The 19,445-nt window shown below is 44.2% G+C and overlaps 1 protein-coding gene across 1 annotated transcript in view; it reads right to left on the bottom strand.

Moving 5' to 3' along the window:
• Nucleotides 1-19,445, bottom strand: part of UQCRC2 (ubiquinol-cytochrome c reductase core protein 2) — a 666,108-nt gene that overhangs the window by 571,468 nt on the left and 75,195 nt on the right. The window contains exons 3-4 of the mRNA XM_069647677.1: nt 18,396-18,545; nt 17,351-17,415 (exon numbers count right to left, since the gene is read on the bottom strand). Of these exons, the coding sequence (XP_069503778.1) occupies nt 17,351-17,415; nt 18,396-18,545 (215 nt within the window). The remainder of the gene's footprint in view (nt 1-17,350; nt 17,416-18,395; nt 18,546-19,445) is intronic.

Here is a 19,445-nt window from a genome sequence, read left to right as displayed (position 1 = left end):
CAGGATGCAGCTTGAGACTGGTTTGCCTTCCGATAGTCTTAAGAAGTTGGGCTCTTGGTGGTTCTGGGACGGCTTCTAGTTGTTCCAGCTCGTCCCGTTTGTTGCAGCCGTAACTAGATAACAGTGACGTATTGTTGTTAGCAATTCTTGTCTGGTATGCTGCAGAGGAAGCGACCTTTGTCCCAAACGTATATACATCTTTTTACTCTCCTTATCTGGTGGGGCTTCTGCCGACGCCAGGGGAGTGCCTGCCCTCTTTCTGGTGGTGGTAACTACCAGGGAATCTAGTCTGAGCTGGCCCCTAATGTACAGGGGGTCCAAGGGCACAGGCCTGAACAGCTTTCCCATCCTTGAGTGGACCGCTCTTGTAAGGTTAGGTGTTGTCAGTGATGGTTTGTATATGTCTCTGGACTGACTGCAGGAGAGTTATGAATTGTGTGGCTGCCTTCTACTTGTGTCTCCTGTGTGTCAATGTGGAAATGTTGCGACCCGTTCAGTAACAAATCATTGTACTGGAGTTAGTTGTCAACTGGTGAGTCTGCAACAGGCTGGTCTTGATGGGCTGGTGACTACCATGTAAATGTCGTCATCGTAGTAATGGTCTTGGTCCTGGCTATAGAGGTCCCCCTGAGACACCTGCCTGGTCGTCATAATACGAGTCCTGATATGGGTCTTGGTAATGAGTGTTGTTTTGGGAAGCCGAGGTCGGAGTGTCTAGAGCAGAGGTGCTCGGCGGTGGCTCAAGGCGATACTTTTTGGTAGGGGGTGGCTCTGTTGATGCCCCTGGCTATGGGGCATCGCTAAGCGCCGTTAGTTAGTTGGGGTGTTTGTCCATGAAGTTCAGGAAACAGGAATTCCTCCCCAAAATGTTATTAAATTGTTCTGGTTTAAAATGACATTCTGGTGGGAAGCCTGAGACGACAGGGCCCTTGGAGGGAGTGGCATCTTTAGCAGGGGTGGGCTTTAAGGGAATGGTATCTTTATGGCGCTTAACCCCCGAGAGGGTGTCTAGGAGTAAAAACCTCCGTTTGGGTGACCTTGGGAGTGAGGGGCATCAAAATTGTGGTTTTTTTCAGCGACCTTGCCTTTAATGTTTTTAATTAACGCTTGTATTTTCGGCGCTCTTTTAGGAGATGCCGAGATACCTTTTGACGCCCGTTCTTCGGCGCGCGAAGCGAGGGCCTTTTTATATGCTTTATCCGAACAGACCTTCGCTTTCAATTTTTCAGGAACTGTCGGTAGGCGAAAGCGTGCACAGTGGCCCAGAGGACAGTGAGGACCCCGAGGTATTATCCCCAGTCATCGCATGGGCCTCAACGCTGGAAGATGTTGTCGAGAGTGGGCTGTGGGGTATGTCCTTTGCGTGCTTGTGTTTGTGTGTGCCGTGGCCGCTGGGTATCTTCTCCATCACAGGACCACAACCATGCTTCTCAGAGTCGGGGGCCTGCACTTGGGGTCCTGACGGATCCCTGATCGCCCTCGGCGTCACTCATGACTCCGTAACTGCCATCGCTGGAATCTTCTGTCACGTCTATGGAGGCATTGGCCTACATGGCGTGAGCGGCCCACCGTTTCGTCCGTCCATCCATTAGGGTTTTTTGGCCGAAAAAAGCTGACAGGATTTACAGTGCTTTTCGGTGTGATCCCTCGGGTGGCAGTGATTGCACACTCGGTGCGTGTCTTTCGACTGGAATTTACAGTGGCATGAGGGACAATTCAATGGGGTTTTGTCCATTGCCGCGTCTGGGCATCAATCATCGGTCATCGACGCCGTGGGTGTTTGTCACGAGCCATTGAGTGGATGAGCAGTCGTGCAGCAAAGCGGACAAAGGAAAGGAAGAAATACTACGACTATAACTTTAGTAAATCAAAAGGCATCAGCCTGCAAGAGAACTGTGCATTAGCGACCGACTTCGATGGCGGAAAAAAACAATCTGAGGAACCTCGACGCGTGAAGGACCATGGGTACAGTGCACGTCACACTAGGGATAGTATTACTAATCACGCACAGCGTTCTCGGACGAAATTTGTTTCCGAAGCAGCTGAAGCTGGATATCGAATATCAAACATGAGTTCTACATGGGAGGACACAATCCATTTGAAAGGACGTCCAGCACCTGAAAATCCAAACCAGAGCCAAGCCCAGAACAGAGGGTGTGAGAATGCCACCTGTAAATATGGTTATACCCTTAGTCATTTTAATATTTATTGATCAAATGTGGGTAATTTTGCCTCAGAGTGAGCTCTGATAATTAAACTCTCATAGAATACTCCATGGCAAAAATTATAGTGTGCACATGTACTTCTGCTGCGACTGCCTATAGACTACCCCAGCATCTGCATTGTAGTGGCACTAGTGCAGGCTCAAAAGTCATGTGCTTTTCTGAACACAGTTGCTGGAACCCCAAGTTTCCAACAGACAGGGGTTGCCCTTAAACATGCCAATATTATAAGTGAGGGCCCCAGATGTCTGGTGGCAGGATGTAATCATTAGTTATGTGTGGGTTTGACATGGGGGCTACAAAACGATATAGCCACAAGAAATTGTTAACATCTTATTGTCAGCTTGGTAGGCAATGACTCATTCATTACATGGCTTGGTGTATATTCTGTTTGTCTGGGCTGCTTTCACCAAAGCAAACATTTTGGTCCTAGCCAAGAAATCCTCACATTGATCCTACTGGGAGGAAAGGTCACCTTCTCCAGAGCATAGGAATACTCCCTGAAGGGTTAGTGGGCAGCCAGTACTTCAAAGACAGCACTGTAAGCACCATCAGCCCTTCACAGCAGAATGCAGATTACTGGGGGTCTTTTGATGTAGGCAGACAGGAAAGGGGAGGATTAAAGAGTAGCCCATGAGAACGATACAGCTCACAGGCGGGAGCCACTATCTCAGGCTTTCCGAGAGCTTCCAAACCTCCTGTCCCTTTCTCCAGTTCCTGCAGCCAGAGCACTCAGTGAATGACTTGTTACAGCTGCCTGGATTTGACCCTTGGGCTTCTTGCAGAAGGCTAGAAAGGAACCAATGCGCAACAGCCTTTGCCTAGGTGAGCGGCTGGAGGCCCTCCTTTTAGTTGAGTCATCTTTGGACTCTGAAAGAAGAAGGCTTCACCTCAACCTCTTTTGGGAGTAGTCTACAACGAAGTTCTCTGGCATAAAGTTAAAGATAGAGCTCCAAGGAAGAGGCAAGCTCTTCTCCCTAACCATCCCAAGAGAATAGTTGAGGTGACTGCTGCCTGACCAACAGCTACTGTGGCTGAGACCACTGCATCTAGAACCTACTAAACTGGAGGGGACAAAATGTTACAAGTGCTGCCAACAAACCTTCCTGGTTGGGACGAGCAGGGGGAAAGTACTTACATTACTCCCAAGTCCCTCGACTGGGTATCCCAGCAACTCAGTAGCCGACAAGCAGGCCAGAGCCCATCTTGCGCTCAAGATGATTTTAGAGCCGAGTTGATTGACTTCGATAATCAACAACAGCTTCCCCACCTAAAGCCTTCCTACCTTATGGGGCAAGTACACTTAACTTAAAAAAAAAAAAAGGAAGGCTCCACACTCACTTCCTATCGAGGGCACTCCACTACACAATTCGTAGTGTATTTAATCATCACTTTAAAGACAAATTTCCATTATCACAAAATACATTTTATTCCATATACATGCACTTATTCTAAAAACAATGTATAAACCTATACAGTTAAGAAACATACAATTATTTTTCACACATAATTTGAGACCCAACATGAATTTGTTCACATTCTTATTCACAATTGTTCTAAATCAATTGCACTTGATTGACTGAGCCATTACAGGACCTGTGGTGCTGCCTTTGGCACTCAAGAGCTTCAATCCCCTTACCTGTTTTTCGAGCAGTCTTGGAGGCAGACTCAACCCATTGAAGCGGATCATCCCAACTGGACAGCTGTCTTAACTCGCTGACTCTCGGCCAACTTGATCCAACATCTTACCAACTCAGGCTGCTCCCAGGGATGCCAAGCAGGACGCTGGATTCTGACTTGCGGCTGTAGCGACCTTGCTACAGGCTCCCCTCTATCGTGTTACCGAAGGCTGATGGTGAGATTTGAATGGTGCACGACTAGGGTGGGGGTTTGTGAGGCCAGGGGATGATCCATTTGGATCTGGAATTTATGAGTTGGGCTACCTGCCAAGTCTTTCAGGACTCAAGAAGAGCACTCTGGGGAACGCATGCTTAATCTTTAGTGTGAAACCAGTCCTTAGGACAGTTTTTCTGAAGTCCAACTAAGGGCATAGTAAAACCATTAAACTGAGGCAGTACATTAGTATAAAGCTGTACCACCTGACTATAGGGAAGTGTAGACAGAGCAACCAGGCTTATTTTAGGAGGGAGAGAGGGCTGTAGGAAAGTACATTGAACTTGAAGTACACCAAGGATACAATAGAAAACACCGACAACCAGGACTATTATAAAAAAATAATAAGATGCATTATAAATACACATAGGCCAAGTTAGGTCTTGGGGTTAAGGACTAGTCAGTCAAACATTTTTTTTGTTTTGTTTTAATATATAACACACCACTACTATGCTTGAAGGCACACAGGCCAAAGCATACAACCTTATTTGGAAAACCTAACAGGGGTTTTAGGGAAGTCGCACCAATAATTACTTTTAGATTACATACAGTAATTCAAGGGTAGTAGACCCTAACAGTTGTACTGTGACGCTCAGCAAAACAAAAAAAACAAAAAAAATCAACTGGACAATATACTTTTGTGAATAGTGACACTTATTCTAGGACAGTATAAACCTATAACTTCTTTTGGGATAAATCAGTTATACTCAAGGGAAGTAAACCCTTGTGTAATATACCATTACAGCTACATTTCAGCTCAGTGGCACACTGAATAAGACAAGCAAGAACTTTGTAACTTATTTTAGATTGGTACACAGCCAACTCAAGGCAAGTGAAAACTCTACTTTTGTAAGAAGCTACCAGCAACCTAAAAATAACAAGCAGTATTATTCTGTATAGGTCAACAGCAAGTCAGGGGAAGCAAGACCCAATTGAGGACACTCATACAATTATCTGAACAGGAATAATAAAGTGAAACCAGCAGCAGGCAGGGTGAGATAAGGCTCAGTTGCAGGTAAAGTCAGAGTTCCAGAGGCCGACTGGGCAAACAAATGTAGTTCACTTTAAAAGTTAGTTGAAGGTCCAGGGGCTTCACAGAAGACACCCTAGGAGGATTCCAGCAGTGGGCCTGCCACTGGATGGGTGACCTACCCAGCACAGCAGCACCCCAAGGATACACAAGAATCTCTCAGGCTTAATGTAAGTAAATACCCCAGCCAGCACAGTACTTTGCCAGTGAAGAAGAGTTCCAGCAAGAAGACTTCGGGAGCTGCAGCCAAAAAACCCAGTCGTTGAATTCTCTTACCAAGAAGATTGAAGACAAGATGCTGGAAGGACAGTCGCAGCAGGAATCACAGGGACGGCTGTAAACAAGATGTTCTTTACATGGACTACTCAGCACAGAAGAGGATGCCAAAAGGAGAGACTTCAGGATCTGCAGACAAAAACCCAGGCATTGCATTCTTTGTCAGGAGGACAGAAGACAGGGCCCCCGATAGGCTTTTTCGGCACAGATCGACACAGAAGGCTTCAGCTTCAGTCGAGGGTTTCTTTGCGGCTTGTCGTGGCTCTGTGGATTCGATGCCTTTTCAGGAGCACAGAAGACGACAGAATGTCGCTGGTCGGATTCTAACTGTTTGCAAGGTCCAGCACTCGGGTGAGGGGACTTTTTGCACTTGAATTGTGCCTCTGGAGATGCAGCACGATGCCCAAGACGTTTCAGCGAGATTCAGAAGACTGTGCACCGCCACATGGCTCAAGGTCCCAGGATATTGAGTATTGCAGACCTGCAAGGTCGCAGCATGTTGTGGGATGGCTCAAAATGCAGGTCTTCTTGAGTCTAGGGGGTCTCTCCAGGCTCTGGGTCGAGGTGGTCCATTTCAGGATCCTCGAGTCGATAGGAAGGAAGGGCTACAGCAGGCTCTGGTTACACAGCAAGCTCTCTGGTCGCTGCAAATCGTCTCAGCTGCGGTTTCTTCATCTTCCCCTTCAGTTCCAGTGGTAGACTATCTCTTCAGCTTCCAGGATCTGCCATTTATGCAGGAACCCAGCCAATCATACAGCCTTGCAACATTCAAACGTGGGGGTTGGCAATCCTTTCAGGACAGCCAGTCGCCCAGATTGAACTGGATTCTCACAAGCAAGCTGGGAGACAAAGGGCTGCTGAGTTTTGGACACTGTGGAGCCTGGGCAGGGAGTCCATAGGACTCCATAAATCAAACAAAGGAATTTTCCGCCCTGGAGATCAGAGGAAGGAACAAGAAACGCGAAAATGTCAGAAAAAAAGACGACATGGGCCATTTTGGTGAAATGAGCACCCATGGGTGCCTTCACCGGGGCTGTGCAAACAGCCTGCGGTAAAGGTGCACCGAATTAATAAAAAGGTTCACTGCCACCAGCCATTAAAATGCAAGTTTGTCCTTGTAACATAATTTAAAATGAGAAGGGGAATAATCATCTCCCCAGCACCCCACATAGGGTGGTGGGGTGGGGGGGGGGGGGGGGTTGTGCTGGTCTCACCTAATAAAAATGTAAAAGGGATCCAAAGATCCTTTCTACCCGTGGGAACTGTAGTTCTCAAAGTTAGGCAGAGAAAGTTAGGGCAACCCAGCAACTATAGGCACTTATTGCCAAAATGTTGTCAAAGAAGATAACGAGGATAACTTTTATAGGGTACTATGGAGAGTCTTAAATGACACCCATAAAAGAGTAAAAGATTCTGCGAGTGTGGAAAAAGGTTCCTCCTCACAGAGGTATAAGGAAAAATAATCCACCAGTAAAGGCAAAATGTTCTGGGTTTACCCAGGGCAGGAAGATTTCATTGCTACGAAAATCTTACTGTTGAATGAATTTACTCAGAACTCCTCCCTTGGTGTCCCCATGCTTATAACTTTCCCCACGTGTTTTATATTTATGTGCAGAATGTAATGAGGCTGCAATGTAGAAAAATATTGAGCCCTAGAAAAGTTCTTGGAAGAGTCTGTTCCATAATAGAGCCACATTACTTTCAAGCAACAGAAACCACAGTGGTAAGTTCAAACCAAAAGTCTATGTATTTCTTTCTTCATGATTAAACTGGCCCTTAAGGGTAGACCAAGGTTTTGGCTTGCACCAGCCCTGGTAATTCTCCCCGGTAGTTACTTGCCATTAAGGCAATACCCAAGTTCTCCATACTTGTGCAGTGATATTGTGGTAATAACTTTTTCCTTACAGATGTAGAGAATTTCCAAAGTAAAGATCTGATCGAAAGGTAGAAAAAAACTGTTCTTATTTTTTAACAGGTGCAGTGTCGGTCTGCAGTGAACCTCCAGTGGCGAAAAAAGAACTGCAACTGCAGTTAAGTTTGAGCAGGAACTGCAGAATGTCCTGCACTTGCAGCCAGGAGGAGCAGCTTAATATAGCTGCTGGAGATCATACAGCGTTTCCCAGACCTCACATGAGTTTGCATACATTTGGTCTTCAGCATGTTTGCTACAATGTTACACATTCCTACATTTGTCCAGATCTCATGGCTTGGTCCCATTAGCCGTCTGCTTCTTCATGCTCCGATTCTTGCTGACCATTTCCTAAGGGTTCTTTTACGTGATCCAAGGAAAGACAGGCTTGATGTTGAGGGGACCATCTTCTAGGGACATGACAGACCGGACCCGCTGGAAGCAATCGACTTGCATGTTTCTACTACTAACTCTATCCTTCAGAGACATTGCCTCGACCTGACTAACGCTTACTGGGACCCCTCAACCTGAAACATCTAGCTACCGATTGGCCATTGGAAAGCTAGGCTCAACCGTCTCACCCAAAGCTCAAAAGCAGCAAACTGCCCAGAAGCCCAATCAACTCTTTAGAGCCGCAAAGCATTACATGGTATTTTAGGTGATCCAGTCCCGCATTAAAGGGTCCTAGATCTTTTAAGAACCCAACACTCTACCTTTATAAAAATGCACCCATAATAACATTGACATTTTGGATTTTTTGTACCTTTCTCTTATGACAGTTGGGCACTGGGCTCTCCTCCTCCCTCTCCAGGACCTTGGGTTTCACAAATCTGCTCTTGCCTGGATCGCCTCCTACCGCGAAGGTTGATCCTTTAAAATCTCCGGGCATTTGAAAAACTCTGATATCAACCCTCTCCGCCAGCATCCCCAAGGAATCAGTTCTTGGAACTCTGCTCTTCACGCTCTATACTTCTGCCCTAGGAAGACATCTCCTCCGTTGGCTTTCATGATCACCTTTTTTTGCTTTCCCTCCTTCACCCCAGGTATCTCGGAACAGATTACAAATGGTCTCACTGCACTGGATGACTCTTCGCTGATTCATTCTGAACGCTTCAAAAACAAAAGTGAACTTTTCCCCAACTTCCAATGCAATCACTACCCTTCCCTCTTTCTCCTTCCCGTCTGACCTTCTTGCCCCCCTCACCTAAGGCTTGCAATCTTGGGGACCTCTGATAGTGGACTACAACAATTCATCACTACCACGCTACTGCCTCTGTTCGTATTAACCTCAGTATTCAGAAAATATGTCCTTTTCTTACTAATCACTCTACAATACAAGGGGGGTGGGGAGAGCGGATCTGGGAAACTTTCTGCCAGCAGCATGACCACAGCCCATTGACTTGTTCTTGGGTGGATGGCCCCTGGGAGAGCCTCAACCAAGTCGTTAGCTCACTGTTTTCATAGAGAAGAAATATCCCCTCATATCAGTCTTTGTCCTGCCCAGGGGCAGTCCAGCACTGAAATGCTAGGCAATTCTCCTCTGAACAAGAGTACCACAGCAACCCCATACACATGCTTCAGCCTAGTTGGGCATCATCAGTGAGGTGAAGATATGTCTCTCTAAGAGCAGTGAGCAAGTGGTCCACATCTGGAGTCCCCTGGTAAGTTAGGGTGAGACCCAAAGTTACTTGGTATGCAAAACCAGGGGGCACGGGGTCTGGGAAATTTTCTACCAGCACAAACACAGCCCATTGACTTGTTCTTGGGTGGATGGCTTGCCTATGGGGCATGTTATCTTGAGGGATGACAGGGAGGGGGGGGGACAAAGGAGCCATACGGCACACCTGGCGAAAATGAAAGACCTCATGTGTGTATTGGCAAAGCACAGGATAGCCATGGCCTGGAAGTCGGTGACCGGCCCTAGCACTGAAGAATGATGGGGAGATTCACAAAAGGTGGGCAATGGTGGAGACAGTGGTCTGGTACAGGGCTGTGTATAGGGGCCTAAGAGAAGTGAGCAAAAAGGTCAAGTCCTGGAATCCGCTTAAACATAAACAGGCAATGTTTGGTGCCCCCCCCCACCTAATCCCCCACCCACTTGAAGAGCGGTCCTTGCAGGATGGGACATAGTGGAGCCCCTGTTTGATATATGAAACCGGCAGAGATGGTGGAGGAACTGTAGGAACCCCCTCACCCCCTTAACGGTCGGTCTGTTTTTGTAGTTATGCTTGCTCATAGGTCATTGGGCGCAAAGTTTAGAGCCAACTTGGGGAGGGGGGCGACAAGGGGGTGAAGTTATTGGTAAAAATGTAACGGGGTGATAAAGCTGCACCTTCTTGATCGAGGAATGTACCGAAGGGTTTTGATGGACCACAATGTCGCAATGTAATGGGTAACCTATAACATACAAGGAATTCATAGAGCGCAAAGCTGACTGGTGGCCGCGTCTCTTATCCCTTCAAAGGGACTTTATGACACAAAGGGGTACTCATGAACTGTGGATTTTGGACAATTAATGGACCTTCTTGACCCTGCGTTTAATATTCTAGACAGGAAACGCACCTTACACATTGATGTTAACTGGGAAGGGGCAGAGTTATTGAATGTTTGTTGTTATGTAAAACCTAATAAAAACAATAAAATAAAAAAACACTACAAAAACTCTAATCTTCAGTCTTGTGCTCAGCAAACTAGACTACTGATCAAGCCTACTCGTGGCCTGCCGCTCTAATCATTCCTCCCTCTAAACAAAGTCCTCAACTTTGCTATCCGCGCTCTCGAATACCTACACAGATCCCCCTCTCTCCCCCAGTATCGGGATTTACTTCTTACCTACAACTAGGGATCTACACACTCAGCACCAAAGTTCTCCGATGAGCTTATAGGTACCCTTAAATGAGTTTAAGAACTAATTTCAGATGTCTATGTATGTGGGTCTTCAACATCACAGCCATTCCGTCTAGTACCTCTGCCCAGAATGTCTTGCCTCGATACAATACCACAACATATGTTTCTAGACACCTCCTTCATGTCCACAGCCCCAAAGGTGCATATCAAGGATCCCCAGGGTTTGCATCCTTTCTGGGGACCAGTATAGTCAAATTACCTTTTGTTGGACATGTTAAGTTAAGATCCAATTTAGCACAGAAAGGGTAAACACTACAGATCTCTCATTGTTCTAGAGGAAGATTTCGTCCTAGGGTTGCCTTCCATTTTGCCACAATAGGTACCTTGCCCTTGCAAACTTGTTCTTCAGCCACGAGGAGAGGGTCTTCTTAGTTGCCTTAAAATGTGGTTTCTGTTGCACGGTAGTCTGTCTAGAAAATATTGGTTATTGAGGATAAAAGGTCTGACAGAGTAATCCTCCATGTCCACCCTGAACGGTCTGTCCCTGTCAGCCAGATTGCACCAATGAGCGGTCTTTTTAAGTATTAATCCAATGTTGCATTTATTCAGTTTGGAATACCTATAACTCACCCTGCCTGATGCAGTGCGAGGACTTAGCATGAGATTTTTGGCACTTTCCCGGCATCCAATAAGATAGATTGAAATAACTTGTCCAACCAACCCTTTCAAGCATGGCTTGCTAAATTCCAGTGAGAATCATTCGATTATTTAGGCCGAGATCTACCACCAGCATACTCAATTTCATAATGTTCCTTTTCATGGCCACTACCACTTTATTGAAGAACAAACTGGTAGGAGAGCCCTTAATGCCTTATTGCCAGGGCCAATATCTCTCAAATCAAAAACAGTGGCAGAATGAGGATACAATGCCAATAGAAAAATATAATTTAGACATATTCCATATTTAAAAGCCGGCTCATGATTGGATAGCAAAACGCTGTGGACACAATACAAGTAAAAACCATCACAATATATATCCCAAACAATGGTCTTAAAACCTAATGTGCAAAAAAACGCAATAGCCACCAATTGATGGCGGAAGACGATGCTGAACCACCTAAGTGGACAAAACATGCACAAAATGATGCTGAACCACCTAAGTGGACAAAACATATACATACCAACACTACAGCCAAGATACGGCTTTGAAATGGGAGTCTCCTATCAGGTGAAATTGGTATAAATATAGGGGTTAAACAGGGCTGTATGATGCCCCTCGCCTCCTCTTCAATTTATATTTGTCTGACCTGATTTGCAGATTGGAGGTCCGTGCAAAATGGTCACCTAGGATAAACTTGGAAAAGATAACAGCAATATTGTATGCAGACGACTTGATATTTTTTAACCATACAGTTGCTGGAATTAATTACTTAGCGAATTAGATCCTTACGCTAAGGAAAATGAGTTGGTGGTTAACCTCGAGTCTAATTCAGTACGCACCCTCAAATATTTAGGTCTCAAATTGTGGAACTCTGCTAGTTATGAAAGTATAATAAAGTCTAAAATTGGGATGGAGAGAGTTTAATTTCCTTGAAATGAAATTTGCAAAAGAGGGCTGGCTTTTCCAGGAGCAGGATTTTGCCGTTATACAAACAGTGGTTTTGTCCCTCTATATTTTACGGTTTGGAAGCCTTGGAGATGGTCAAATTGGATTGGCTCAAACGTATAGAGGGTTACTTCTGGCGTAACGTGTTGAGTTTGCCGCAATCAACCTCGATGGAGTATTTGCGCCTAGAGTTGGGAATTTCATCTATGAAAGCAATGACATTAAGATGAAGGGGAGAGTTGTTTTTGAGAACTCAGACTATTAGTAAAGATAACCTGTTGGCGCGTATGGTCTCATACAGTCCTGTTGGGACCCAGAAAAGTAATAAACATTTGTAATTGATAAACAACATGTTCCTTTCCGTAAATTGCTACCCTGATTAGTCGCAAGACAAAATAAGAGGTCTTGAAAAAAATCATTGCAAAAAAGGTGGCATGTTGGGATTGGACCTGTAATTACGAACATCTGATATTATTACACACGTACACACCGGTGTCTATGGTAATCCACAGATTTAGGAGACCTGAGCCTTATTTAATGTTTTAGGGACAATAAAGTCTGCAGACTAAGGCTGCTCATACTTAACTACCAGTGCTCGCTACTATAGGAGCTTGTTTGAAGTTGCGAGAGGACTGCAGATATTGTAGAATTTGTATGATCCTCAGGAATAAACAAACTGTCAAACATTTTCCCAGCATGTCCAAAGCTGGGACCATTATATATGACTCACTTTGTACACTTGGTAGGTATATAGCTATGAAACTATTCTAGACTAGGAATTCTGGACATACCGTCTCAATATACACTCCATTCATGTACATATTGCTATGTATCAAATATGGCTTCGCATTAAGAAGCATGTTTGTAAGAATATTTCTTAAAATCACTAACTTTTGTAGCTGATGAAATGTTGAAATATGAATTTTCATGAAGAGTTGTATGATGTTAAATTTTGTATGCACGTATTATTAAGTATGTATGTTTCATTAGTGATAAGTAACTAAGGACCGATTGAAAAAAAAATGTTTTGGCTTGAAGTATAAATTGTGTAGTTTTAGATGAATTGTAAGGTGTGTATGCAATGCGTATGTAGTGTATTACTCTATGCGTAAAGTTCTGATGAACTAAATAACGTAAGAAATAAAAATATACAGCGATATGACCCATTTAAATAAAGCCAAAGTCTACTAGGCGAGACAATAGTGTAGTAAGATAAAATTGTCTAATATCTTATTGAACTCTTTCTCCAGGGCTCGCAAAATATACTAGCCCACTAGCATTGACAAGTAATTTTTATGAAGGGCGAGTACCATTATACTCGACCTTGCTAGCTAGTATGGGGATGTTAATTTACTGCACACACTTGGTTTGCATTAAATGGAAATTACAAGTTTCACTGTGCATGCTTGACATCATTGCACCGAATATGAAGTGTGCTTATGGTGGCATGCACCATTTTATAAAAAGCACTGTGTGAGAAACCTAGAGGTATTTTCCCATGTAGACCCCAAGAATGCTCTATTCAGGTGGTCTGGGAGGGCCATCACTTTTGGGTCCCCAACCCTGTGTTAGGTAGAGTTTGTATGCAGTACCCTCTGGGACCTCTACACACAACTAGGCCTACAGGTGTAAGCAAACCAACCTTTGGTATAAGTCTGTACTACGCAGTTTTGGTAGCGGAGCTGAGCACCCAGGCTTATCTCTAGAGGGGAATGTGAGCAGTAATGATGCTACACAGAGGTCTACAATCACAGGTGTTCAAATACACTCTTACACTCAAGGTTTCTTTGACAAATACTTATTAATTTATCTGTCAGTTATAAACCATTCATAAGGAGTCAATTATATGCCACATATACTTCAATACTATTTCAGAATACTTTTCAAGGAGGTGTAAAAGGCAAAGATTATTAGAACATGAAAGGTTAAAATTATTCTTAGACAGTGTAGATATTTTAAGTTCACCAGAAGAGTAAATTCAATAGGCTAGGCCAAAGTCAATGGGCTGAAGTCTTGGATAAAGCGGTTCTGGTATGTAAACGGTAAAGTCTCTGCACAAGTTCTCAGAAGTAGTTTGTAAAAAGAAGAATCATTTGTTGGGTCACAAGCTGATTAGGCCTGCGAGTTGCAAAAGTTTCAAGCACTTTCACAGCGAGAGGCAAGTACTCTCAGTCTCGTTTTACAGTACCTTTCAAATGAAGAAAAAGATGCAGCTGATGACTTCTGTTCCTGTAGATCTCACTGTTCCTGTGCCTCAGTCATGAGGACAAGAGGGAGGACATCGGGGGACTCCTGCACTGCACTGGGACTGGTCAAAAAGCTCGCAACTGGCAAACTTCAATTCCGATGGCTGTAAGTAGCGCACACAGCTGGTGTCCCTCTCCCTGGTTAGGTTTCCTGCAGCACTCTGAGGAAAATGCAACCAGCACCGAGATAGGTATCCAGGTAGCTTACTGTCGAGTTGATTGGTCCCACAAACTCAAAAGGGAGAAGTCATCCTTGCAGGGCTTCTCTGTCGAAGTGAATTTGGCAATTCGGACCTGCAGCAGGGCTTCACCGGGCAAAGAAACGGTCCAGGAGTTGCAGCAGCCGTCCTCTTCAAACTCATCTTCCGTTCTTTTGTTCTAGTGATCGACTGCCTTCCAAGCCAAGAGACTTTTATACAGTTCACTCCCATTCATTCCAGCCCAGCTGTCACTCACCCAGCAGGGTGGCTGTCCTTGCCGGACAGTCAGCCAGCCAATCACCACAGAGTGCATTTGGGTCTCTTAGGAGACTAAGCACAGGGAGCTTTGGGCACCTCCCTCACTTCCTGCCCACCCCAGACACTCGGGCGCCAGAGGCGGTCTTCACTCCTGAAGCCCGCCAAAGGCGATGGAACAAAGGGACCAAACCTGCTTTGGCGCGCAGAGAAACTCTAGAAGGACCTTTCCACAAAGAAATGGCAAAAAAAGAGGACGGGACCTGTTTTTACAGAGGGGGCTCAGACGCCATCTTGAAAAACATGGCTCCCGCGATTTAACGTTACCGGAGCTACGAATAGTTCATGATTGGGAACAATCATGGAAGTTTGTTGTAAAACCACTGCCACCAGTCATTCTGTGAGGAAAGGGTAGCATTTGACTGATCTAGACATAGGGGATACTAAGTAACCCCTCCAGCATTCTATCGTAAGATAGGGTGTGCTGGGTCTAGGAATTTAAAAGACTAGAAAAGTCAATTTCACTTTACTTATTCTAGGAAGCAGTAGTTTTATCACAGAGAAGGTATTTAAACCTTGGAAAAGCCTGAAAAGTTTTCCCTGTGCCCCTGCACTAAGGGTGCTGTGTGACATAAATGAAAAGATGGTGCCTATGGAGTTGTTTAGACTCCATAACCAAAGAAAACACAAGAGTAAAACACACATCAAAATACATGAGAGACTGGGAAAAAGGGCCACTCTCTCCAGGTAAAAAATCAAGTCCTCAAAATCCAGCAAAGTTGCTGGGGGTCTCCAAGGTGAAGGGAATTAGCACATTTTTGAGAATTCTCCCCAACACCCTGGGGTTGGACAAGTTACAGAGGATCACCTAGGTAGGGGAGTCTGGGGCCGCCATCAGGAGAATACCCTAGGAGCGACGCAGTATCCTAACGGGATAATAGGTGGAAAAATCCCAGAAGCCTTTGTGGGCTATGTAGGCCACATTAATCCTAACTCAAAAGAGAAACTGATTATCCCAGAGCAGCCCAAGGGAACGGAGGAAACAAGGTGAAACAAAAACCGAACCTCAATTTCAATGCATCTTGGTCCTTCCCCCCCCGTTCAGATCATGGGAAGAGATACTGTTAGGGAGAATTCTCAGAAATGTGCCAATTCCCTTCTACCTTAGAGACCCCCAGCTCTTTTTTGCTGGACTTTAGGACTTTTAATCTTTAGCCTGGACAGAGTAAGACCTTCTTCACACTCATATGTATTTTTCTGTGATTTGGACTCTTGTTTCTTTTGGTTTTTGAGTCTGACGAACTCCATAGGCATCATCTTTTTACATTGTGACACACAGCACCTTCAGTGCAGTGATACAGGGAAGTCATTCAGATTTCCCAAAGGTTTAAATGCCTTCTCTTGGCTAAACTACTGTTTCCAAGAGCAGTGAAGTGAAATTGACTTTACTTACATTTTGTAACTTTCTAGACCCAGCACACACTATTTTACAATAGGGTGCTGGAGGGGTTACTTAGTATCCACTTTGTCTAGTTTCTCATGTAACATTTTTTATGTTACGCTCTTGAAGACCCAAGTCCTCGAAATGGGTGCTGTGAAAACAATCCAACAAGAGCACCTTCCGCAACCCGCAAACAAGGAAAAACAGGCAGGAAAAATATTGTGCCTCCCCCTGCTGCTGAAGGGCTCCGTTTAATGTAGATAAAATACAGGCAGATAAAATGCATTTTGTGTCTAAATAAATTATATTTTTCTATTGGAATTGTATCATCATTCCGGTGTGGTTGTTGCACTGCAACTTTATTGACATTGAACTACGAGTTTGCAGAGGTTTCAGACCAGATGTATACACAAATATGTAGTCTCTGCCAGGGAGACCACTTACAGTTCCACCTTTTAAAACATCTCCTGTGGCAAGCCACTTTCAGGGGCAGACTCTCAGTTTTAGATCAGTTCCCCTTGAGGCTTGATAAACCCACCACCAACCTTGTTAAAAAGATCTTCTAATGGGAGGCTGCAGTCTTGTAAGTCAAACAGAACAGCCATAACTGCGTAACTAATTGTTTTATGTTCAGTTTCGTAGCATACAACTCACTTTCAGCATTTGTCTTTGCCTTATATAAAGACTGACAGGGGTAATGTTGAACATGAGCGGTGAGAGGATATCATTGCCTGGTTCCCCTATCCACTAGCCTAGTCCCTTGCTGCCACATCTCTGTGTAGGGATCTAAGCATTTTTATTAAGTAGTCCCCAAAACAAAGGCTACCCACAGTGCAATCGAGAAAATTCCAGTTGACATCGTCAAAAGCTCTCTCAACATCAAAAAGTATAAATGAAGCAGTACTCTGCTTTGCCAGTCACTCCTAGCACATCAACTAGGCATCTGATATAGCCATTGCCATATCACAGTTACACAAAACCAGTTTGTGAGGGGTGCATTACCTCTCTTATACAATTGTCTAGCCGGGTGGAAAATATTTTGACAATTAAATTTAACATCTACATTGATCAGAGATATACGACGCTAATGCTCATATTTGTATAGTTTCTCCAGGCCTTGGGATCAGCGTCAGAGGTCTCCCAACTCCAGCAAATAATTGAAGAGCCGGCCCAGAATATGGGCAAGGCAGCTGGCGAAGGATTCATAAAATTGCACTTAAGTTCAGTCATGGTGATTCGCTAGTGTTCGACCGGCTCAGTACAGTGAAAACCTTCTGCATACTCAATGCCAGCTCCAGTCTGAGAGACATGCAAACTCAAACGTCCCTAAAAGATGTAATTAGAACATACCAGCCACGTTTCATGGTATTCTATAGTGCCCTTATTCACTGCAGGCATTAATAATGAGAATATTTAATTACAAACCTCAGACTCCCACCAACGGCTTCAATTCCACGTGTTATTTTGAAGGAAGATGCTCCTTTAGTGGTCTAAAAGAAATGAAATAAAGCATATTTGTTTTTGATGCAGGAATACTGCCTTTAAGTTTTCTAAACATCCCTAGACCAACGTCAACCAATTAGAACAAGCTGATAAGGCACTAAAATTGGTACTACAAAAGAGACACCTTTTCAAGTCACAGTACAGAATTACATTTAGATTCTGTAAGACATTAGCATTTCAAAGTAAGGCAAATACATGATTTCCGTGGGTCTTTATATGTAAACATTAGCAAATAGCACACCAAACGTAAATATAAACTGTACAGGCAACATGTAATGCAGGGTCTGCCAATCTTTTCATGTGTTACAGGGAGGAACTATAGCGTACCTGTTAGGATTGATGATTGTGTAATTAACTTCTAAGAAAATGTAGATTTTCTTTTTTAATCGGCTCTAATCACAGGCAACCTATTCCTATTTGGGGGATACTGATTGAGCTATGTCCAATTAAAGTGCAAGAACAAACATAAGGACAGTTTAAAAAGTAACTATTTTTTCTTTACTTTATAACAATCATTTGTCATGTTGATCTACAAAAGCCAGGTGAGAACTTTCTAGAGGTTTTATTTTAAAAGCAGGAGCAACTAGAAGATGAGGCGCTATACATAGAACAGAAAGGCATGTGGGGTCCGGTTAAGACTTCATTAAAGCTGCCAGCAAGTGATGGGCAAAGAAAACAAGAAATAACGCACCGTACCATTAGGTCTTGCGTCTTAAAACTGCAACATGTTAAAATGTGGGCAAGTGATTTGGCCAGAACCGCATGTCACAAAGTCATCAATTAAGCAGATGGACATCTTATTTTATGGAAAGAGAGAAGCTGCAGTCGAACAGATTTGTCACCTTGAGGGCTATTCTAAACGCATAATAGCAGTCACATACAAACGTAAAAGGGGTCTGAAACATTGTTTTTTTAGAACACATAGGCTTTCTATAGTTTAGGAAAACAAAAGGAAAATGTTACTTACTAGACTGGAGGAAAGCCGGAGCAGATGATTGATTCCCAAATTGTCTGCAGTTTCATATCTGCTGCCTGCCTTAACAAAAACTCCAATTTGTGAAGCTGGAGAATAATTTTCCAAAGAGGCAATCACCAAACCATTCGGCAATGTTGTGATCTGAAAATAAAACACACACAAACTGAGCTTTATCTTTGAACTTAAGTTTCTTGTTAAAGACTAACAAATAAAAGCCATCCCATCTTTTTCCCCAAATCACAAATGCTCACACCGGTAGTCCAACGCTTCTATGACCATACAAAAAGCATCCTTCTTGACAATTCTTGTACGCTCATCCATGGCTATCCATATTTCAGAACTTGCTGTGAAAGGCCTGCTCCTGCAGGTCTGGCCAGAGAAACTGCCCTAAAGAGGCTTCACAAATTGTAATTGTTTATTTATAACGCGCTTAATACCCAGGGGTTTCCAAGAGCGGACCAGGGATCAAACCTGTGTTGCTCTGCATCGTCTTGCTTCCAAGGCAAGCGCGTTGCCCCCAAGCTATCCTCCCGAGACCAACAATAATAAGCATTCAGAAGATCCCAGTTACTCAAACCTTCAAATAGGCAGCTGGGTACCTTTGGGCCTCTATACACCCATGCCCAGCACCCCAACTGACAGTCTGTATGGCAGCCATGAGTACCGATGGGATGGCATGGTATTTTGAAGCGGAAGACCACAGATCGAGTGATTGAACCACCAGAAGAACAAGTAATTTACCAACTGGTAACGTTCTTTCGTTACCAGTTGGTAAGTAACTTGTAAAAGGCCATATCTGGACCATGGATCATATCCAGGGAATGATATTTAACAAAGGTGTGGATAGAAGCCCATGTAGCTGCATCACAAATATTCCTAATGGGAACTCCCCGTTGTAGGGCTGTGGAAGTAGCCACGCCCCAAGTGGAATGAACTTGTAACCCTTCAAGGAGGGTCCTTACCTGCCAATCGTTAACATTCAGTAATGGGGAGGATAATCCACCTGGACAAGGTCTGTTTGGTAACAGCCTGGCCCAATCG

This window comes from Ambystoma mexicanum, chromosome 2q (assembly GCF_040938575.1).
Source record: "Ambystoma mexicanum isolate Mex_15411 chromosome 2q, UKY_AmexF1_1, whole genome shotgun sequence".
In the NCBI taxonomy this organism is placed as follows: domain Eukaryota; kingdom Metazoa; phylum Chordata; class Amphibia; order Caudata; family Ambystomatidae; genus Ambystoma; species Ambystoma mexicanum.
This window is presented reverse-complemented; position numbering and strand designations above follow the sequence as displayed.